General features: G+C 44.5%; 1 protein-coding gene across 2 annotated transcripts in view; it reads right to left on the reverse strand.

Moving 5' to 3' along the window:
• LARP4 (La ribonucleoprotein 4) overlaps positions 1 to 24,307 on the reverse strand; it is a 339,680-nt gene that overhangs the window by 242,180 nt on the left and 73,193 nt on the right. For both annotated transcript variants that reach the window (XM_069230867.1, XM_069230868.1), the window contains 2 exons: positions 5,302 to 5,412; positions 3,153 to 3,206 (listed from right to left, as the gene is read on the reverse strand). In XM_069230867.1, coding sequence (XP_069086968.1) covers positions 3,153 to 3,206; positions 5,302 to 5,412 — 165 coding nt within the window. The remainder of the gene's footprint in view (positions 1 to 3,152; positions 3,207 to 5,301; positions 5,413 to 24,307) is intronic.

Raw genomic sequence — 24,307 nt, forward strand, 5'->3', positions numbered from 1 at the left:
GAATACAGCCACTACCAATTAGCATTTTAGGAAAACCCAAGGAGCGGTTAACCCAAATGGTAGAATCTTGAATTGATAGTGTGTTCTCGCAATGACAAAGCAGAGGTATTTGCAATGTGCTGGATGTATGGGAATGTGGAAATAAGCATCTGAGATCTAATGCTGTCATGTAATCTCCTTGCTATAATAGGGGAATTACATCTTGCAGAGTGACCATATGAAAATGCTCTGAAAGTATGTATAGGTTAAGAGGTCTGAGATCATAATGACCAGCCTTTCTTTGGTATAAGAAGTATAGGGAATTTACTCCTAACCCTTGCGGAGACAGGGTACTGGTAGCCCCTTTTAGAAGGGATTGTACCTCTTCCATCAAGACAATGAGATGATCGTGTGAGTTTGTGAACACAAGGGGGAATACTTGGTTGAGAGGAAATGAGTTCTAGACAACCATGTTGGATAATTAATAGAAGCCATTGATGTGGCGATATTGGACCATTGCGGGTAGAAGTCTGCTAGCCTTTCCCCCCCACTGGAGCGGTATGTGCTTAGTGGATTTGTAAGAAGTTACTGCCATATTTGAGGCAGAACCTCTAGAGGTGGGCGCCTTACCCCGCTTTCATTACTGCACCCTTGTAAAAGCCTCTGAAGGAACCTCTACTGTAAAAAATAGTTTTTTTAGTTTGAGAGGTGAAAGGCTCGGTAGAAGTTTTGAAACCTCCCCTAAATTGCGGCCTACGGAAATTACCCCTATTTGGTGTAGTTAGTAAGAACCCCATAGCTTTAGCTGTTTCTGAATTCTCTATCAGCTTGTCAATAGAGTTATCAACCTCGGGGCTAATCAAGTGTTTATTGAAAGGCATGTTGAGAACCGCCCATTGTATTTCTGGCTTGAAGCCAGAGCACCACAGCCAAGCATGCTCTCTTATAATAACACTAGTGTTAACACCACATGCTACTGTATTGGCTGCATCAACGGCACATCCAATTGAATTGTATGAGATGGCCTACCCTTCTGGGACTATCTCTTCACCCCTTTTTTGTGTGCTACTTGGCAAAATACTGAAGCAGTTTCTCCATTTTGTCCCAGTGGGCCCCATCATACCTTACAAGGAGTGCCTGAGAATTTGCAATTCTCCAATGATAAGCAGCTTGCGCAGCTACTCTTTTGCCTGCTGCATCCAGTTTTTTGCTCTCCTTATCAGTAGAAGCAACTCCTGTGGACTGACTATTAGCACGCTTTAAATTTATTATTGATTTTTTTTTTTTTTTTTTTTTTTTTTTTTTAAAATCGACCCTTGGTGCAATAACTTTCCCTAACAGGGTCCCTGAAGATCTCTGTGGCATGTCTAAGCATACCTGGCAGCACAGGTAGGAACTATGAGTATTGGTCAATGTATCAAAGAAAATCCTCTTCGATAAGGTAGGTGTGCATATGTGCCTTATGGTATACGGCTGCAATAACCTGATTGTATGCTGTTGTATCCTCAGGGGGTGAAGGCCTTGCTGGATATAAATTAGGGTCATTAGGGAGTATGGGATCTGGATCATATGAACCCCATGGATCTACATCTTGTGGAACATCACCTAAATCATCTCCATGAGAAGATGACCCTTGTGGAGAGAATTGTGGCTGTATGAAAGGTCTGGGAGAATGTGGTGGTAGGGAGTAGGAGGAAGTACAGGAGAAAGGGGGATCTGGAGCCTTGTCTTTATCCTTGGAACTTTTTAGGAAGAGGAGCAGTGTCCAGTTTTTTTTTTTTTTTTAATTTGTTTTTTTTTTTAAAGGTAAGTCTCCTTTTAATTGGAACAGGAGGAGAAGCAATTATTTTCCCCGTTCGTATATGGATCTGGTGCTGACAAGCATCCATTACTTCTGAAATGGGCTCCACTGGTGAAGTCCCTTCAGATGGAATAGTGGAGTCTTTGGGAACCATTATCCTCGGTTACAAAGTTTTCAAAATTGAAACATTTTTTCAAAACGAAGGTGTCTGCTCAGAGATTTGATGGGATGCTGTTGAGCCCTTGGTCGGTGCCAAAGATTTCTTGGTAAATTTCAGTGCCAAACCGGAGGACTGGGCAGCCCAAAATAATTTTCAGATCGGACCATGGCCCAAAGGCAGTGGTGGACCGATGACCAACTTGGAAGTCTTTTTGAAAGTCTTAATGTGTGAAGATGGGGCTGGAGTACTCACATTGTCCTGCTGGAATTGACTGGCTCCCGATGTCAGATTCGATGTCTGACTTGGTGGCTCGGATCGAGAGGGCTGCCTGAGGTCCAATTCTCTCTTGTGCATCTGCCTCTTAAAAGGTGTTGGAGTGTCCGATGCGCTCTTCAGTTCCAAGGAGATTATTATTATTTTTTTAGATCAAAAAGACCTACAAGCATCGCAGGTTTCCTCTATGTTCTGGGGACAAGCACAAGTTACACACCAAGTGTTGTTCAGTGTGCGGGAACTTGGAGTAGCATCAAGGACAGAACCTAAATTGAGTTAGTTCTATCAGCCATGCATTTTCTGACAGCACTTGATGGAGTAGGCCCAAGAAGGGCGTAGACGCCCCTAAGGGCATTGAATAGACTCAGACGCTGACAATTGGCTTGATAATTAAGTTTGGAAATAAGCGTTTGAAATACCATACAATCATCGAAAGAAAGACAGGAAGGAAAGTTTGAAAGAGACTGAACCGAAATCTACCAGAGCGAGAGGAAACATGTCCAAACCCGACAGCGGAGAGAAAAGAAAAAAGAAAAAAGGACTCTATGCCCATGTGCACCATCACCGAGAGGAGAAGTCACTTGATCTTGTGACTCGAAAAGATTCTTCGAACAAAAACAACTTGCAAAACTGAGCCCAACACTAAACAGTTGACTTTTAGAAAGCATATGTGTCTACAGCCACACATGCCATCGAACATATATTACCATTTATTGGCCTTCAGAACACAAATCCACATATTAGATTTACAGGTCATCTCTAAGCAGTTCAAGTAAATACATTGCCCTAGTTGTTTTGCCCAAATAATAGATACTTTACAAGATTTGAAAACTTCTGTTCAAGTAAATAATTAAAAAGGTGCAATGTTACTCAGGAATTCCCATCCAAACATTTGAAGCCAAATAACTTGGAAAATATGTATAAGAGCACAAATCTTACCATTATTGGCTTGCCCTGAAAGGTTTTGACCTCTTCCCTTAGGTATTTAAAAGCCTGCATAGAAGAAAACATGGATTTCTTTTGCAGTCAAACAATGTGTGATTGAACAACCGTACAAATCTGACAATATATGAAAATTCAAACCCAAGCCAGGCGTTTGCAGCAGTAATTACCCCCACTGTACATTAATCCTCTTCAGAGGAAGGCGTTCAGCTTAGCAAAAAAAAAAAAAAAAAAAAAGTTTAAACTAAGTTAGCTGAGGAGACTGCATCATTCCCAAAACCGAGACAAACTGAAGTGAAGTTACAAAACTCTGGTGTTAGTTTGTCAACAACACATTTTGTTCTAGATCTGGCTACCAGCATCGGAGTAGACTAGCAGACTTCCTATGTAGTCCACGGTCTGGTGAACCATTGTACGTACCACTTACTAAAACCTGAGTAAGCTTCTGAGTCAGTGTTTAAACACCATCACCATGCTGTAAAAAGGGATAGCTAGGGCATCTGTAGAAGACAAATGTGTATCCACAAGTTTTGGTTCAAAGCTGTTCCAAGTTCCTCAGATAGGCTATAATGCTTCTTTGCTTCTAATTAGTCTAGCAACAGTATAGTGTGCGGGAAGGATGGGGTGTGCATGGGACACTTTCTCTTCGCTATCATCCTGGAGTCAATATTGGTCACTGTTTTCACACCAAAAAAACAGCTTCCAATTCAATTACCCAAGTGTCTGTGCCTCTATACGATCAGACGATTGTCAAATGGTAAGAAAAGCAAACACTTCAATAAAGAGTCATTCATTTTCTCAACTGATTAGTCACGTGGGCCCCTATCGGAGGGACCATTTAACCAATCCACAGGAGAACTCTTAATTTGATGAATATAGACAATCAGTGAAAAATTGCCTATACTATCTGCATCAAAACATTTTTAACTGCATTGTTTTCCTCATTTATAGCACAAGTATTTATATTTTAATAACATGTCTGCTCACGGACACCAACAGTACCAAAACACGCAGAAGGTATAAGGCAGCTAGCATAATATGTAATGTTCCTAATTATTACAAACACACTGCATCTTCGGTGACAAATAAGTAACTATAAGGACTCAGGTAAAATAACAAATGCTGCCATAAGCTAAATTTCCTAACTGAGGAGGTAGCTTTGTAATCTTCCATTAAAGTCTTAGTTCTCAAACACTTTTTTTGCTCTGACTAAATACATTAAAATCACCAGAAAAAGTTTAACCACAAGCAGCACTTTCCAACTCCCACCACTATATGTATAGTATAGGAATCTAGATGACATCTATGCTGCAAAACAAAGGTTCCTTCAGATCTCATAATCTTAGTGGGTCACAGGGTCAGGGTTAGCACACAGCAGTGTCAAGAAAGGAAAAGAGAAAAAGAAAAAGAAAGAAAAACTAGAAGTTAGATTAGTATATAAGAGACCAAACGCTGCTTTAGTGTTGCCCCTTGGACCCTCGCTGCGCATTACTGTCATCACAAGGAACCATTGCTTTCAATCCCAGACTAACTAAAACTTCATTGGTGTCATTATGAATAAGGAGCTCCAAAATACGTTAAGTATGCAAATAGTATCCCCTTGACTTAGCGGAATGACCACACTAACCATACCACTCTCAGCCGTTCCATCAAGGATAGATTTTCACAAGCACATAATGTATTAAGCATATAACGCAATAATTCATTATACCTCAAATTAAAAATGAAGATGACATTACAACAGATTTCCACTGATTGTTACAGCTGTGACAAAATGTAACCTATTAAAACACTTCCACCATCGAAGGATCTTGTCCTGTCTTGTTTAAGATGGTGCCATAAGTTGTTTACTTGCAGTGATTAGCACGACAACTGCAAAACACCATTCCCCATCTAAAGGAGCTCCATCAAAATTATTCCTAGAACTGAACAAAAGGCTATTCAAAGTAGTTTCAGGTTGTACAGACAATTTACACTAGAGAATATTTAGTAGATATAATGTTATTCGTTTAAGTTTAAGAAATCATCCCACTTTTTTTTTGCCAAGAGAGAAATCATTAGGGAAAAAGCAATAGCCCACTTACTATATGCCTAACGTTTGCAGGTTTTTGGAAATCATCTCTTAGAAAAGATAAAATATAATGACCTGTTGTGCATCAGTATCAGACTGGAATGTGATGTACCAGTTATTGTTGTGTGCAAACTCGCAGCCTATCACTTTCGGACAGTTTTCATTTTGAAATAATGCTTTAACCTCCTGAAAAAAAAACATAAGAAACAAGCTATTAATCAAATCGTATGCCTAACAGTTATCAAGCCAAAAAATTCACACCGGTCTAAATAACAGAAATAACCATACAAATCGCTATTTGTAGGAATTCACTGGTCCACTGGCTACACATCTACTTCTGAACTTTTTATCTACCCTACTGCACTGTTCTAAGGATCATTGTGTGCTGGGGCATCAGGGCCTATATTTAATCTACTTTCTGTGAATCCCATCCAGACCTTCATTCTCCCACCCACATGGTGTTCAGCCCCTTGAACCTCTATGAATAAAGCCTACCCACTCATCCTAGTAAGTCAGGCAAACTCCAGCTGCTTCAGTTCCATACACATGCACTATTTTGATGATGTGCTTATTTCGGGTCTCGCAAAGCAAGTGTCGCCAAGTGGTAAAAACTCCTCTAGTACTCAAGTGTGTCCGTCTGACTTCAAGCCCTTCAATGAAATAATCTGTTGCTCAGAAAACAATGCCCTGCCACTATGTACATCATCGGACTGGTAGACTGTCCTGTGACACAAACAAGAAAAAGCAGGATTTACATTGTACTGCATTCTTGTGCTGAAACGTATGCTACATTCTAAATATACAAAAGCAAATAACTGGACAAATTATAGAATTTTACCATAGACAATTTAAGAGTCAGATTACATGTCAGTTTAACTTTGGCCCATAGATGGAATAAGTGGATCTAACGAAGTCTGGAACAACACTAATACGGATTAATAAATCAATTGCACAAACCTTATAACATTAATCTTGACATATTTAACTCCTGCGCCATGTTTATTTTGTTTCTGCAACTATCAAACTGGCAGCCCTCTAATTATCTAGCAGTCTGTTTTGTTTCCAGGATGGAAGACATTGCCACACATACAGTTGTCTCGCTCTTCTTCACAACACACCACGAATAAACTAGTTTGCACTGCTCTGGATTTTATTTTCTGAGGTACTGGAGCTTCTCAGGAGGGTTCTAGAGGGTGGTGACGTCTGATTGGTGGATGCTCAAGTTTGGTCCTTTTTCTTAAAATGACTGATAGACTGTTAAATTAAAGAGACCTAGGGCCCTTGTGTTAATCTATTCCAAAACTACTTAGATAATTATACCGGGGGCTCCCATCTCGACGACGGGGAATGATACAAGCATGTGAATCTATGAAAGTTCCAATACTGGAGTAACTTTGGAACCACTACATGCAAAGGAAGGCCAAAATAAAAGCTCATCTTGTACTGGGTACAACACCGACTCATCCCCCGCACCAGTCTTTACAAACTCATTTCAAAGCAAGCATTGAAAGGAAGAGTCGACTTGTGCATAATGCTCTTCAGGACCCTTGTGAGGGAGGGATAGCGAGCATATATTTACACAATTCTATATAAAGGGTGTCACAAAGGGACAGTACTCCAGCTAACGCCACACAATCTATGATCCCCTAAGGTAAACAAGGTATCTACAGACTAGTAGCCATGTTTCCTTTGCAACTTGCTTAATTCCATGCTAATGGGTCTATTAAGAAGACTCAGCTCCCACTAATAGTTACATCAATAGCTAACCGCTAGTGGTGCAAAAATAAATGCGGTGGATCACTGGACTGAGATTACAGAGGTATATACTTTGGCTAAGGCAGTTTTATACACTATTTCCTCAAAGGATTTTTTTTTATTATTTGGGTAAATGTATACATAAACCAAATATATGCTGTAGGAAGTTGGCTCTGTATGTACTATTTCAAAGTAAGAAATAACATGCAGTGTCCAAGGGTTCCCCTTAGAGGTAAGATAGTGGCAAAAAGACATAATTCTAATGCTCTATTTTGTGGTAGTGTGGTCGAGCAGTAGGCTTATCAGAGGGTAGTGTTAAGCATTTGTTGCACACACACACAGGCATTAAGTGAGGAACACACACAGACAATTCCAGGCCAATAGGATTTTATATGGAAAAATATATTTTCTTCGTTTATTTTAAGAACCACAGATTCAAGATTTACAAGTAATACTTCAAATGAAAGTTACTTCACTTGGGTATCATAGGAACTCTGAATCAGCAAAATAGCACATACAGTTTTGGCAAAAATGGCAATAAGCTATTTTAAAATCCAGACAGTGAAAATTTCAACAGTTCCTGGGGAGGTAAGTATTTGTTAGTTTTGCAGGTAAGTAAACCACCTACAGGGTTCAAAGTTGGGTCCAAGGTAGCCCACCATTGGGGGTTCAGAGCAACCCCAAAGTTACCACACCAGCAGCTCAGGTACGGTCAGGTGCAGAGGTCAAAGTGGTGCCCAAAACGCATAGGCTTCAATGGAGAAGGGGGTGCCCCGGTTCCAGTCTGCCAGCAGGTAAGTACCCGTGACTTCGGAGGGCAGACCAGGCGGGTTTTTGTTAAGGGGGGGCAGCAGTCAGTACAAAAAGAACACCCTCAGCGGCACGGGGCGGCCGGGTGCAAACAGGCGTCGGGTTTGCAATAGGTTTCAATGGGAGACCCAGTGGTCTCTTCAGCGAAGCAGGCAGGCAAGGGGGGGCTCCTCAGGGTAGCCACCACCTGGGCAAGGGAGAGGGCCGCCTGGGGGTCGCTCCTGTACTGGAGGTCGGATACTTCAGGTTCTGGGGGCTGCAGGGGCAGTGTCTTTACCAGGCGTCGGGTTCTTGGAAGCAGGCAGTCGCGGTCAGGGGGAGCCTCTGGATTCCCTCTGCAGGCGTCGCTGGCAGGGCTCAGGGGGGTCAACTCTGGCTACTCACAGGGTCGCAGTCGCCAGGGAGTCCACCCTGTAGTGTTGTTTCTCCGCAGGTCGAGCCGGGGGCGTTGGGTGCAGAGTGCAAAGTCTCACACTTCCGGTGGGAAACGTGCAGTCCTTTAAAAGTTGTTTCTTCTTTGGAGCAGAGCCGCTGTCCTTGGGAGTTCTTGGTCATTTTAGATGCAGGGTAGTCCTCTGAGGCTTCAGAGGTCGCTGTACCCTGGGGGACGCGTCGCTGTTGCAGTTTTTCTAGAAGTGGGAGACAGGCCGGTAGGGCTGGGGCCAAAGCCGTTGGTGTCTCAGTCTTCTCTGCAGAGCTTTCAGGTCAGCAGTCCTTTGTCTTCAGGTTGCAGGAATCTAGTTTTCTAGGTTCTGGGGAGCCCCTAAATACTGAATTTAGGGGTGTGTTTAGGTCTGGGAGGGCAGTAGCCAAAGGGTACTATCCTTGGGGGTGGCTACACCCTCTTTGTGCCTCCTCCCTGAGGGGAGAGGGGCACATCCCTATTTCTATTGGGGGAATCCTCCAAAATCAAGATGTAGGATTTCTAAAGGCAGGGGTCACCTCAGCTCAGGACACCTTGTTTTTCTCATTATCTCCCCTGGACTTGCCGCCAAAAGTGGGGGCTGTGTCCAGGGGGCGGGCATCTCCACTAGCTGGAGTGCCCTGGGGCATTGTAACACGAAGCCTGAACCTTTGAGGCTCACTGCTAGGGTTTACAGTTCCTGCAGAGGGGAGGTGTGAAGCACCTCCACCCAGAGCAGGCTTTTGTTTCTGTCCTCACAGAGCACAAAGGCCCTCAACACATGGGGTCAGAAACTCGTCTCAGCAGCAGGCTGGCACAGACCAGTCAATCCTGCACTGAACAATTGGGTAAAATACAGGGGGCATCTCTAAGATGCCCTCTGTGTGCATTTTTTAATAAATCCAACACTGGCATCAGTAAATGTTTATTATTCGGAGATGTTTGATACCAAACTTCCCAGTATTCAGTGTAGCCATTATGGAGCTGTGGAGTTTGTTTTTGACAGACTCCCAGACCATATACTTAATATGGCCACACTGTACTTACAATGTCTAAGAATGGACTTAGACACTGTAGGGGCATATTGCTTTGCAGCTATGCCCTCACCTGTGGTATAGTGCACCCTGCCTTAGGGTGACTTATCTATGCCACAGGCAGTATTTTGTGTGCATGGCATGTCGACTTTGCCTTTTTCTCCCCACCAACACACACAATCTGCAATGGCAGTGTGCATGTGTTAGGTGAGGAGTCCCTTAAGGTCCCTTAGGGTGGCACAACATATGCTGCAGCCCTTAGGGACCTTCCCTGGTCACAGGGCCCTTGGTACCACTGGTACCTTTTACAAGGGACTTATCTGTGTGCCAGGGGTGTGCCCATTGTGGAAACAATGGTACATGTTAGGTGAAAGAACACTGGTGCTGGGCCTGGTTAGCAGGGTCCCAGCACACTTCTCAGTCAAGTCAGCATTAGTATCAGGCAAAAAGTGGGGGGTAACTGCAACAGGGAGCCATTTCCTTACATATGCCAATCTGAATTCTCAATGCATGGAGGTTTTAAGTTTATTTCCCATCACCTTCAACTCATCTAAAATGCTCTGCACTTAACACATCCTGCCCCTCAAAAGTAAAATGTTACTTGCCCAGTAGGCATCTGTTTGTGACATTTAGTGCTGTAGATTCACATGCACTGCATACTTTCACCATCTAGTGTGGAGTCTGGAAGGTTGCAAGTTTTTGTTTGAAAAGTCTTTCAAGTCACGAGACAGAGTGACTCCTCTTGCTGGCAATGTGCATGGTCCTGGACTCCATCTTCAGATTCCCACAGGCGATGATGAATGGAATGTTGTGTAAATATAACCAAGTGGAATGCCCATGTGTAAGAATGTAGATGAAGAGACTAACGGCCAGAGGTGTCCAGAGAAGTGGATGGGAGCATATGAATCTACAGCACTAAATGGCACAAACAGATGCTTACTGGGTAAGGAAGATTTTCTGTTTGATGGCATGTTTGGCTGTAGGCATGCTCTGCATAGACTGTAATGCAGTGCCTCCCAAGAAGCGGTGACTAACCGGTGGGTGTTAGTATTTTGAAAGAGTACGCAGAACTGCCTGACCTACATTGGCATGTTGGTGTACTAAAACATCCACAAAATAGTGTTTAGTGAAAGTGTGGTGTTGACAATGTAGCTGCCTTACAAGTGTCAGCTATAGGTATGTTACCTAAAAAGCCATAGATGCACCTTTCTCACATGTTGAATGTACTCTAGGGGTAATAGGTAGAAGCCGTATGCACGATTTAGTAATAGGGTTACCTTTATGTGGTTGAGAAAAGTGGTTTGGTCTTCCTAAAGGTTTTAGTTCTATTGATATAGAACATAAGCGCTCTTTTCATGTCTATCGTGTCTAGGGCTCATTTAGCAACTGAAACTGTTGTGGGGAAAAATACACCAAGTCAGTAGTTTGAGATGGAGTTGAGATACTACAGTTAGTAGAAATTTGGTGTTGGTGCGAAGAACCACTCTCTTTATGTATTTGGAAAAAAGGTACACACAAGGTTAGTGCTTGGAGCTCACTTGCACCTCTAGGGAAGTGACTGCAACTACAAAGCCTACCTTCTATGAAAAACTGCAGAAGGTATGAGCGCAGTGTTTCGAAAGGCAGACCCATAAATCTAGTGAGTACTATATTAAGGTCCCAGGAAGGAACTGGAGGCAGCCTTGGTGGTATCACCTTTTGAAGTCCTTTCTTAAAAGCCTTTACAACAGGGATTTTAAAAAAGGTTAAGAAGAATGCCTGCTCGAAAGATAAGCTATGGCTTTTAAATATAATCTTAGAGGTATATGCCAGGTTTGCTTTTTGCAAATAGAGAAGATAGAACAAATATTTTGTACTGACACACTGAAAGGCTCCCACTTTTTAGAAATGCAATAGTGAATTAAGTGTTTCCACTTTGCTGCAGAGCACGCTCTAGTGTTTGGTCTGCATGCTTCTGTAAGAATGTCCGCGCATTCTTGGGGGTAGATTTGAATACCTAAATTCTATGACTTCAGGAGCCTTAGTGCAAGATTCAAATCCTTGGGATTTGGATGCCTGATCTGACCTTCGTTCTGAATGAGAAGGCCCGAGTCGAGGGGAAGCTTCTAGGGCAGCACTACTGATAGATCCAGTAGAGTGGGGAATCATGGTATTCTCGACCATCTGGGTGCCACTAAAATTAGTGCGAGAGACGTTTGCCTGAGCTTCTGAACCACATATAGGAGAGGGAGAGGTGTAAAAGTGTATGCAAATATCCCTAACCAGTTCATCCATAGAGCTTTGCCCTTGAACTGAGGATATGGGAACCTGGAGGCAAAGTTTGGGCACTTTGCATTCCTCTTTGTTTTTAACAGATCTAGGCTTGGAAAAATCCCCACTTCTGGAAGTAGGGTCGGAGGACTCTGGGGTGGAATTTACACTTGTGGCCTCAACCTGCTGAAGTTGTCAAAATTGTGTGACCCTGGGAGGTGTTCCACCAGCATGTACATGTTGTGGCGAATGGCCCAGTGGCAAATAGTTTGTGCAAGGGGAGACAACTGTATTGAGTGTCCCTGTAGGAAAGTGCCCTCTTGTTTTGGCATGGTTACCTCCCATTTTCTGCCTGGGGTCAGTGTGTTTGACTGTGTCCACTGGGATCCTGCCAACCAGGACCCCAGTGGTTATACTCTCTCTGTTCTAACTTAGTAACTGTACCTATCTTTTTCTTCCCACAACTGGCATACTGGTTGTCCCCCGGAGTAGTGTTCTTGGTCCCCTCTGCCAGCTGTACAACTTTGGTGAAGATAAGCCTTTGCCTTCCCAAGCAGGACATTACCCCATGCACGAGTGTCTTGCAGCTGTCAAGGCTTGTTTGCATCTCCTGCAAGTGATCTTCAGGAGACGTTTAGCTCCAGCCCCCAGCACTCCTTCCTGCAATGCTCAGCCCTCTGTGTGGTTCTCCTGCTGCATGAAATTCCTTTTTGTAGTGTTCCTTGGGCTCCTTCAAACGACTTCTGTCCACCCCCTCCCCCCCTGTGTTTTCCTGGGGTGCGGCTTCTGCGGACTGTGCAACACTAAGGGTCCCCTGCAACTGGGTGGAGTCATTCTGGGCCCTGCTAGTCCCCTGCAGCACAACTTTTACACTACGCGCAAGTTTGCCTTTGCCAAGGCTTGTTGGTAGAATTCCTGCACCAACACCAGTCTGCAATCTTCCCTCCAGCTTCGGACATCTTTTGCATCCATCAGGAACTCTTCAGCGGCTCGAGGGCTGCAGTGGTGATCTGTTCTTCCCCGTCGACCAACTCCTTCAAGTACAGCTGGGTGGGTAGAAGTGCTCACTCCTCCTGGACTTCGCTGTGACTTCTGGACTTGGTCCCTTCTCTCCACAGGTAGTCTTCTTCAGAAATCCACCACTGGTTTCTTTTCTGGGTGTGTTTTTTATTTGCCTCCTTTTGGGTGGTTTGGGGAAGATAGAGTGAATTACTCCTGCTTTCCTGGTCGCTGGGGGATGTTGCGTTACGTCAGGGTTTTTTTAGTACCCACAGCTCCTACATATTCCACTTACCTAGGTGGGGGTCCTGTGTTCGCATTCCATTTTTTTAGTATATGGTTTGGGCTCCCCCCTGGGTCACTATTGCTTATTGCTATTTGCACTGATTTCTAATCTTTTCTATGCACATTTCTGATTGCTAGTGTCTATATTTAGTGTATTATCTCCTACTGGAGGGTTGCCCTTCTAGTACCTTTATTTTTGTACAACTGGGTGTTTTATTTCATGTGTGTACGTGCTGTGTGACTACAGTGGCACTGCATGAGCTTTGCCAGTCTCCAAGATATGCCTTGGCTGCTCATCCACAGCTTCCTCTAGAGAGCCGGGAGTCTATACACTGCCTACACTTCACTAAGAGGGGATACCCGGACGAGGTATAAGGTGTAAGTACCTTAGGTACCCACCACACACCAGGCCAGCTTTCTACAGTCCCTCGTTTCTGCAGATAAAACATGGTTGCCATGTCTGTACGAATGAGGACTACTTTGCTGATCAGATATCACAAAGGCTTTTAGTGGTAGATGAACAGCTAGCAGCTCTAAATAGTTTTAGCAAAAGTGTGTATATCAACCCAAAGACCCCTGTATTTGAATTGAAGTCTTGGAGATAAGCATCCATACTGTTTGGGAAGCGGCCATTGTCAGAATAACCAGCAGAATAGGGTCCAGAAATGGTCGCACTTAAGAGACTGGTCTTGTTCCATCACTGCCAAAAGCGAAAGGTGGTGTTGTCTACCAACACTAGATACTCTAAATGACCCTGTGGCCAAGACCATTGGTGCCTGTGCCCTGTGGCACGATTGCATAACATCATTCCCAGAAGGTTCATAATTAATTTCACTGTGAATTGTTGGTTGGGGAGAAACACTTTTATTTTTTAAAGTTCTGTATTCTTGCAGCATTTGAGTATGCAATTCCAAACCGTACTGATCATGGCCCCAAGGTAAGGTTGCACCTGAAGAGGGGTGGGATGCGACTTTTGGAAACGGAACCGTAGATGGTGAAGCAGGTCTATCGTGGTTTGAACGTGGCTGAGACATTATTTGAGAGTTCTAGGTATGGGTACAAATGAATTTTCTGCTTGCGGTGGTTAGCTGCTACCACTGCTAGGCATTTTTTGTGAACACTTGGTGCTGTGGTAACCACAAAAAGGAGCACCTTGAACTGCTGATGTTGCCCTTCCTATGAATAATACGAGATAATTGTGGTGTGCTAGGTGTATAGGAAGATGAAAAAAGGCATCTTTTAGATTCAGTGCTGATACAAAGTCGCCCTGTTGTAGCAAGGGCAGTATATCTTGGAGTGTTATCATGAGAAAATCTTCTGATACACTGTAGTAGTTTAAGGGTCTAAGAAAGGGGGGTCCAAATGAGCCATCTCTCTTGGGTATGAGACAGTAAAAGGAATACACACCTGTTCCTTTATGTTTAATAGGAGCTGGCTCTAGTGCACGTTTTTCTAGTAAAGGCTGTACTTCCTGTTTGAGGAGAATGATCGGATCCTATAAAAGGATGACGAGGTGGGATGTTTGGAGATGTGGAACTGAGCTCCGGACAACCATGTTGGATAATATCAAACACCCACTGATCTGTTGTAATTTGTTGCCAGTTTTGTAGGAAGAACTGAAGGTGGCCTCCCTACAGGTGCTGGAAGCAGGAGTGAGTCACCGTTTGAAAACAGTGACAGAGGCTCATGGAAAGGGTGTCTTACCTCTACCTCTGTAGTTGTTCCTCCTTCAGTACCCTTTGTAAGCGCCTCTGTGTGAGGTTGTGTGGCTGACCTCTAATGTATGGTGATGTTTCACCTGAAGAAGATTTAGAGGCTGGTTTGTATTGTGGTCCACAAAAAGCACTACGAGAGGGAGGAAGTTGTAGCATCCCCATGAACTCTGACACCTTGTTGCCTTTCTTCATCTTTTCTAACCCCCGATCTACTTTCAAACCAAAAAAAAGTCGCCTTATCGAATGGTTCATTCAAGATTGTTTGTTGTACCTCCCATTTGAAATTGGAAATACGTAGCCAAGCATGCCAGCGTAAGAGGACACTTATCAATACCTCCGGGCTGCTGTATCAGCAGAGTCCAAAGCAGTGTATGGAGCTACCGGAATTTAGTTGTTCCTGATTAATTTCTTCCCTTTTTTTTCCCTGCATATGTAACAAAAGACAGACAAGAGACCGCAGCGTGCCCCAGCCTTGATCATGGCTCTAGTACCCCAGTGTCACTAAAGGAATGAACCCCATCAGCCGTGGGGGGAGGGGCAGCCCTAGGCCGCTCCCATCCTCCTAGCTGTTCGGTCTCAAGACCGAATCATTGGACTCTTACCAGAATCAGATTTCATGAGTCAAAACAGGTGGAGTCTAATTAATTCACAGTATCCTGATGCCTGGAGAAGATGGTTCTATAGAAAGCCAAAAAGGGCTCCCACATTATAAGGCACCTATCCGAACCGTTACTACAATCTAAGTCAGAGATTCTCTTTGCTGCCAACAGCCAGTCTCTATGAGTGGGGGGGAGCTAGAGATCCACTTAATGCATATTTCCCTCCGGGCTGTCAAAAGCAAATAAAAAAAAAAGAAGAAAAAAAAAAAGATGCCTCAGAGGTCTCTCTAATCTATCGAGTAAACTCCTCTCAGCAACCACGTATAGCCCAAATACAATCATTGGTAGTGTTCTCATTACACCTATTTATAATAGACAGGATCGATTTGCCCACTTGTTACCAAAAAGTATGTATCCCTGGACTCTGCCGCCAAAGATGGATATCTGCAGCTCCCTTTAAGCAACACTTCGGGCAGTTGCTCTTTCCTTGGATAGCTATTTTAGTAAACCTTTTGGGGGTCCAGTATGCCCAGTATACAGTGAATAGGTGTTTCCGCCGCAAGGGGCAGGTTTAACCACAGACCAAAGAATCTTCATAGAGGCCCGCCAGTAATAAAGAAGGTCTAGGGCAGGAAAAACGAGATCCCATCCCTCTGTAGAGGGGGGGAGAAGATGCATCTTCAGCTTGTATGAGTACCCAGTACCACTTTGAAACTTTTTTTGGGCACTGTGGCCCAGTGATTTACCTCTCCCAAGTCCCGGAACACCCGGACTCCGGTCCCCCATGCGCCCAGGCTTTAATCTGCACATATTTAATTCTGGACAATTTAGCATTAGTTGCTTCGGATAGAGATTCCCAAGAAATAACAGAGCCCGAACTAGCTTGCTGTCCCCACTGCATGATTCCTCCCTCTATCAGTGGCTTGGCTAATACATCCTTGAGACATGCCGTGGTACCAGGAGAGTTCCAAATTGGGGCCAGTTCACTATAATACAGAATGCCCAGTCTCGTTCTTACTGCATACCAGATGCTGCAAGCATTATAGAGAACTTTTAGCCTAACTTTTTTATAGTATCTAGGGTGACCAATTTTATAAAGAAACTGTGGACCCTGGTCCCGAAACACCCTGTCAGTGCCTTAAGTCGAGGGGCTAAATTTTCCTTAGAGAGGCGTGATTTGATATTTTTCAACTGAAATGCCCAATAGTAAAGCTGGAAATCCGGAAGTGCAATTCCCCCATCTAGCTTTTTCTTCCTTAATTTTTTTCCAAGCTATTCTGTGGTTTTTATATGACCAGATAAGACCAATTCATCCTGCAGTTTCTTTAGACATTCAGTTTTAAAAGATAGTGGAATAGCATTAAAGATAAATGAGAATTTTGGCAGTACCATTTTTATTAGATTGGTTCTGCCCAATACAGAAAGACGTAAATGTGACCATTGGGTGAGTAGCTTGTTAGTTTCCCTAAGGCGCTGCACAAAATTCCCTTGGGCCATCTCTGGCAGGATCTTGGCTACTTTAACCCCTAACTATCGAATTTCATCTCTCTAATGGGTTATCTCGCAGGCCGTTCCAAGACATTAGTTCAGCTTTATCTGTATTAACTAAATATCCAGAGATCCCTCCAAAAACTAGTGATAATTTCCTAAAGTGCCGGGAGAGCACATTGGGGGTTCGGTGTATATATCAGAAGGTCATCCGCATAGAGTGCTTCCTTCAGGGCCCAATCATGATACTGAAAAGGTATAATTCTCTGATCTGCCCAGATTCTCCTAGCCAGCGGTTCAATATAAAGATTAAAGAGAAAAGATAGAGAGAGAGGACAGCACTGTCGAGTTCCCCATTCAATCTTAAACTGTGGGGATAGGATATCATTAACCAAAACACAAGCAGAGGGAATTTTATTGTTTTAATTGCGTTAAGAAAGTTTTCTCCGAAATTGCTGAGGTCCATAACCGCCTGCAGAAAGTGCCAATTGACTGCCTAATGCCTTGGCAGCGTCAACAGTTAATATAGTTAAAATAATATTCATAGTGGTTGCCAGATCAATTGCAGCATCTAAGTCATTGGTCAGGTCTCCTAAATATAGATTACTCATGAATCCTTTCTGATTGATATGCACTAAATCACCAATCACCTTATCCAGCCTCCTAGCCAGTATTTGGGCAAACATTTTATAGTCGTTGTTAAGCAATAAAATGGGTCTATAAGACTCGCATCTTCTGGGGTCTTTCTGAGGCTTTAATATTAAGGTTATAGTAGCTTCATTCCAAGAGGGTGGAACCGGAAGGGAATCTACAAAGATCGAATTCATCAGCTGCGTAAGAACAGGCACCAGCTCTTCTCTCAAGAGTTTATATACTTCTGCCGGTAGCCCATCTGGACCAGGCGCCTTCCCATTTTTCAAGCCAATAATAACACTATCTGGCTCACTAAGGAGCAAGCATTGATTAAGGCTCAAAGTTTTAGCTGGTTCTAATCTGGGGAGTGTGTCCCCCCTTTAGCCAATTTTCAATTGCCACTGCTGAGGTCACCAAGTCATCTCTGTATAGTGTAGAAAAAAAAAAAAACTTGACAAAGTCTCCTGTGATCTTCTGGGGAGGTTCTGCCCGTTTCAGCTAGTATTATTTCTTTAATCTTATTCCTAACCTTGTTGGGCCTCATCTTCCATGCCAATAACTTGCCAAGCCTTCGCCATACTCAAAAAGCGCCAGTTTACTAGCTTCCCATTTGCTTTTCACAATCGATTCTTTAAAAAAAAAAAAAAACTAAAAAAAAAAAAGTGAATTTTGCACTTCCTGAATTTGCTGCTGTAAGTCTTTGTGAGTTGTTGCATCCTGAGAGGATCGACTTTGGGCTTGCAAAGCGCGGAGTTTAGCCTCAAGAGACTATTCTTGTTCTCTTAGCTCTGAAGGCAGCATAGCTAATCAATTTTCCGTGAATAAAAGCCTTTTACGCTTCTCACACTGTGGCATGACGCAGAGCCTAAATTAATCCCAAAAAAATTCCTTAGTCTCTTTTCAACATTATAACAATCTCTTCTTCCCCCAAAAGACAGCGATCCAATGTCCATCTAGTATGTTCACGAGGGTCAACAAGGTTTATATCCAGCTGAACAGCAGAATGGCCTGAGAGGTGACTAGGCTGGTGGGAGATTCCCATTAAATTATTGCTAAGATTTGCATCTATCAGAAAAAAAGTCAATTCCGGAAGCGTGCCCAAGTTTCTTATTCCAGAAGGTAAACTCTTTAGTCTGTCCAATTCTGTTGCGCCAAGGATCAATCAAACCAAGATTTTACATTATGTTATGCAAGCAAGTTCTAATATTCGGTGCACTGACGGTCAGTCTGGGGGTAGACCTATCTAAGGAGGGATTAAGCAAAAAGTTAAAGTCCCCGCCGACTATTATCAAATTCTGAGTTCTTCCTATCAGTTGCCCGTATAGATCCTGGAGTGGGCCCAAGTCGTCCACGTTGGGGCCGTAAAGTATGTTGGACTCCTCCTAACTTGATATTTTCCCAAACCCATCTCCCCCTAGGATCAACACTGAACTCAATAATTGCTACCCTCTCACGTTGCAGGATTGATTAGTACAAGCAAGGTGGGCGATCCACTTTTCTTAAGTCACAAATCTCGTCGTCGACTCAGGTCTTAGATGGGTCTCCTGCAGGAGAATGATCTGGCTATCAGATAGCCTTAGGAACTTAAGAATTCTCCTTCTACTGCTCACTCTAAGGCCGTTTACATTCCAAGTCAAGATTTTAAGTTTGAAAGTACTGCCGGGTTCCATCCTCATGTCTTTATCCAGATAAAGAATTCTTGTCTGACCCAAACAGTTGTACACCCATGCGAGAAATCAATTTTCTATTTTTACCCATCTGCTCCCCACCCAGTGTGACCTTAATTGAATCATTAAAACATGTGACAGACTACCCTTCCCAATACCCTCCCAGGGGAACCCTCCTTGAAACCATATTGGGTCGCTCATCCTACCCATTGGGCCTCAGCCCTCCGCAACTCGCTGGCTCTCCCCTTTTATCTGATCAATCAAAACTCTAGCTTCCTGGGGATCACGGAAATTGTACATTTTGTTTTTCCACATTACCCGCAAGGTGGCAGGGAACCTCAATTGTGGAGTAGCACCCAGAGACTTGAAATCTTGCATAGCCTTTCCCAGCGCCGATCTAGCGTTGCCCTGGACATATCAGACCTTATTAAGAATGACCAACCCTCATACCGAAAGCCCTGGACTTTGAGAGCTTCTGCAAGAATCAGTTCTTTAACTCGATATGAGGCGAAATTAACCAGAACCTTTCTAGGCTTCTCCTGGTTAGGATTCCTCCTGAAAGGGTCCCGGTGGACTCTAAGTTTCCAAGGCTAAATCTAGGGAGGTCACAGTCAGGATATGGTCTTTAATCATGGATATTATAAAGTCTTTAATAGTGTCTCCTTCCGCCCCTTCTGGAATGTTCAAGACTCTGAGGTTATTACTCCTGCAGTGATTTTCCAGAGATTCTAGCTTCTCCCTCAGCTCTCTCTCACTTCGCTTCAGTATTTGGACCTCATGAGCGTTTGACTCCACATCTGACTGTGGTGCACAGATAGAGGACTCCATAGCCCCTAGCCTCTGTTATAGTAGTGATTTTCACATCTAGCCCATCACAGAGCCCCTGGATTTTAGCTTGATTGGATTCGGAGACAGCAAATTTGTCTCATCTCATGTAGTAGTGATTGGAGAAGGGAATCCGTGTGGGGTGGACTAGTTCACTCAGACTCTAGCTCATGCGGGGAAACACACACACTCCTCTGTGTCCTGTTCTTCCTCCTGCATAGGTGGGCTGTGTAATAAAACAGACGAGGTGCAGTTAGTAGAGTACTGGACTGATCTAAAACTTTAAAGAAAGACCTAAGAGATGGAGTAACTAAGTCGCCCAGTAGTAAAGCTTGCGGTGATTTTAGCTGGTGGGGCTTGATTCTCTAAAGGAGAAACCCCTCCCTCAGTTGGTGGATGAGGAGGCAAAAGTAAAGAGGCTTTAGCTTCATTGGCACACTTGCTCCTTACCCCAGGACCTGGTAAAGACATCACTGATGAAGCACGTAGAGAAGCAGATAAAGAAACTGGAGGGTCCAACCTAGATTTTGAAAATGGCAGCTTCTGTCCCCGTAGCAGAGTTCTGGCCCCCCCGATGGGTGTCTGGGGGTCATGCAGGAGGGCCGGTGGTCAAGAGCCTGGGGCACAAAATGATGTATAAAAACAATTGTTACAAGGGAGCTCCAAATCCTGCTCCCTGAGAAGACCCGGATTAAGCCCAGGCAGAGCATAGCACAAGCCTGTGCTGACTCTGCCCCTACTGCCCTGGAAGCAGAGCCTGGCCCTCTGTGTTGGTGGAGCAACACGGAGGGAGCTGTGGCTTTTTTGGGGGGGGGGGGGCCTAAACACAGGACGCCCATCCGCTGCAGTGCCATGTAAGTGCAAAACAAACAAAAAAAGCAAACGTAGGCTCAACCCCACAGCGGGGGAGCCGGCGATGTAAAGCGGAGGGCTGAGACCGCGATCTGCGCGTCTCAGCGAGCCGCCATGTTACCCCTTCCCCTCTTTTCTTGTGCTCCTCTGGGAGGTATCGGATTAACTTCTCTGTTTTGTCCCAGTGGGCACGATCAAATTTCACCAGGAGTCCCTGCGTATTGGCAATACGCCAGTGATTTGCTGCTCGAGTAGCAACACATTTGCCTGAAGCGTTAATGTGCTTACTCTCCTTATCAGAAGGTGGAGCATCTTCAGCAGGTTGGGGATTGACTCTCCCAAGCATTTGACAAAACTAGAGTCCGCTGAAAACGGACCCTTAATATAAATTGGATCTGAGGGAGAGGCCTTTTTTTTTTTTTTTTTTTTTAAACACTCTTGGGGTAATACAGGCCTTTTCAGGGTCTTGAAGTATAGCATCCGCATGTCTTAACATTACCTCAAGCATGGTGAGATTGAGAGACTTATAGGAGGCAGTGTCTTAAAAGAAAAACAATAATCTTCTATAGGATCTTTATGGAGGGGTACACCTGGTGGTATATAGCGGACCATCCAACAGGTTCTTGAAAAGAAGTAGTATCAGGAGGTGAAGGTCTAGTTGTGTAGACCTCTATGTCAGTCTCAATGTGATGTGGACAACTGCACTGATAAAGGGGCTATGTCAGCCTGAAAGTGGGTTGTCATGCCCCAGTGTCTTGAGTGTCATGGAGGGAATGAGGTGATCTTTGCGATGAAATATATAGAGGGTCATCCTGAGAATGTTGTGGAGAAGGAGTTTGTGGTGGAGTGATTGGTGGAGATTTAGGCAGAGGTGGAGAAACCTCTTCAAATTTCTTGTCCCTTCTCATCTGTTTAGCTGGAGGCGTAGTATAGGAAAGTAGGATCTTTGACATGGTTGCCCCCACTTTTTGCCTAGTGTCTGTTCTGTCTGTAGTACACTGGGATCCTGGTAACCAGGACCCCAGTGGCAGTGTTCTCTCCACTAAATTTGGCTGATAAGCATCTCTTACATCCAACAATTGGCTACTGGTGTACCCCTGTAAGTCCCTGGTATATGGTAGGCACCCAGGGCATTGTTACAGCAGGGGAACCCCATAGGCTGCAGAATGTATTGTGCCACCCCCATGGGAGCCCATGCCAACTGACTACAGGCTTGCCATTGCAGCCGGTGTGAAATAGTGCATGTGCCTTTCAACCCCCCCCCCCCCCCCCATATATATATATAAGGGTTGCCTTATATCGCGGTCACTGCACTATGACCCTATAAGTCACCCCTACGGTAGACCCTTCAGCCCAAGGGCAGTGTGCACACTTAAGTGTGAGAGTACCGCTGCATGAGCAGAGGTACCCCTACAAACCCCAGACTCCGTTTTTTTAAACAGAGCCTGGGAGCAGCCTATTAGTCAGTCCAGTCCCAACCCCTTCCTGGGTTACTTATGGGCTCCCATGAGGGTGAGACGGTAGATACATCCAGATATGCCTAGATTAATCTTCAAGACATCTGTGCCCTGGACACCAGACTGCTGCTGGACTTTGCTGGGAATTGAGAAGACCACAGCTGATAGGACAGCTCCTACTGCAACTTTGACCCCAATCTTTGCAAAGACACTGCAACTTCAGTGGCCACGCATCCTCCGGAGTCGCAAGGACTTTGCCTTCACTAAGGACATTCAGAAGGAGTCTCCCTTAGTGAGGGATTCACTCCCCTGCATCCACAGGCACCTTAACGTCGACAAATGATTTGTAGATCCTGCTGTCCCACAGATTCCTCAAGGCTCTGCATCACAGGTGGTGGTGGATCTGTGGGTCTTCAGACGTCTGACCGGTCGTCCTTTCAACTTGGAAGACTGGGTCTCTCGTAAGAGCTGCTGGGAACAAACCCCTGAGCACCATGTCTGTTGTCGTTACCAAAGTTTGTTGGGTCTTCACCACAAAGACTGCCTAGCTCCAAAAAGTCCCACCCTCAATCACACTACTCCAAGACAGACATCTTCCCTGGAACCTCTGCAACGTGGGCATCCATCCTGTGTTTGCCGCAGAGGCCTCCTTGTGACTCCCATTGCCTGTCAGAGGGTCCTCCTGGGGGTCTCCATAGATTCTTGCTGGCTCTCCTCACTGCAGAGGGTCAGTCCTGACTTAGGTGCAAAGGGTGAGTCTCTCTGACCTTGCTGGCCCCACTACTCCAACTTTTTCCAACTCTTCTCGAATTTGCCAGGGCTTGTTGGTGGTCCTGCTGACTGATCCCTCCCTCTGGGGCAGCTCGTGGGCAACACATGGGATTCCTTCTGCATTGATCAGACACTGCAGCTGCATCTCCAAGACAATCGTCCACCAGCACTGCTTTCACGAGACGTGGGTATTGCCCCCCTCCTCGCCCGGGATGCCTCCAGGTGGTTTGGACTGTCCTTTCCTAACCACGACGTACCCAAAGTTATCCTATGGGACAACCAAAACTAGGTAACACATCTGCACATGGGCTCCTGGGGAATCCCAGCTACTTACCTTCATTTTAGTACTTCTCTAGTCCTTTGGATTCTTGAGTATATAGTTTGTCTCCCCCCAACACAATATATAGTTCTTATATACTTTAACCTACCTGTTTCCAAGTATAATTTTGTGTGTTCACATCTCCAGTTAAGAGTTATACCAAAGTTAGTTTCGTGCCTCTGGGTGGGAATAAAAAATACTTTTTTCTAACACTTGGTGTGGGCCTTTGTGTGTAAATCATTGACTAACTGTGGTTATTTCAATTGCTTTACACCCTATCCGAAAAGCCTCAGCTGCTCTCCACAGATACCCCTTTCTGAGAGCTTTGGTTATTGTTACGTCACTATCACTAAGGATTTCCTGGATTCAGTGCAGAGTGCATCACCTATAGGTGAACACCATATACTGAGCCAGCTTCCTACACATAGGTGTTCAAGGTCTTCACAAAAGTAAGCGGACACACTTGGGAGTGGAAAGGACAGTTTTTAACCAAAACACCCCTGTTTGTGTCTGGATGTGAAGCTGCAACAGCTTGACTTGGAACAGTTGCTTTATCTTTTGAAAAAAATGGCTCTGGTGGTGTTTGACTCAGTCCTTTTCTTTCTAGTCTTTTCTGTGACCAAGCGCTTTTAAAATTCTGTGCCCAAGTTGTCGGTGTGCCTAGGCAGGCAATCTTTTCCATGCCGAAACAGTCAGCACTGAGTGAGATGTGGAAGGTTTTGTGCCAAAGCCAGTGGCATTTGGCATTGAAGCAATTGTCTTTGGCTTAAATTTCATTGCCAAGCCTGAGGAAAGGGGCATCCAAAAACGTTTTTTGATGCCTGCCATGGCCAGAGGTGGCTCAATCGCCTTTGCTTACAAACTTGAGTTTTTTGGTTGGAGCAAGGGGTTGTTTCTTCACTGTTCACGGTTTGTAGACCTGAAGGGATTGCCTTCTTTTAAATAGTCATTTCAGCTTCTGAGTCTGTCTCTTGAATGGAAAGCTCCTCTTGTACAGCGGAAGCCTCCTGAATTTCCTGCTGTGTCCGACATGGTGTCTTGGATACCAAAAATGTTGGGTATCTCCTCAACTTCTTGCCTTTGTATTTCTTGGCAATGTGCTCTTATCTCGCAGAGGCTTTTCTTCAGCCAAAACGACTTCTCTATGTTCCGGCAACAATCAGAAGTTACAAACCTGATTGTGGTCAGTCCAAGGGAATTTGGAGTGGCATTTCGAACA

This window comes from Pleurodeles waltl, chromosome 4_2 (genome assembly GCF_031143425.1).
Source record: "Pleurodeles waltl isolate 20211129_DDA chromosome 4_2, aPleWal1.hap1.20221129, whole genome shotgun sequence".
Taxonomy (NCBI): domain Eukaryota; kingdom Metazoa; phylum Chordata; class Amphibia; order Caudata; family Salamandridae; genus Pleurodeles; species Pleurodeles waltl.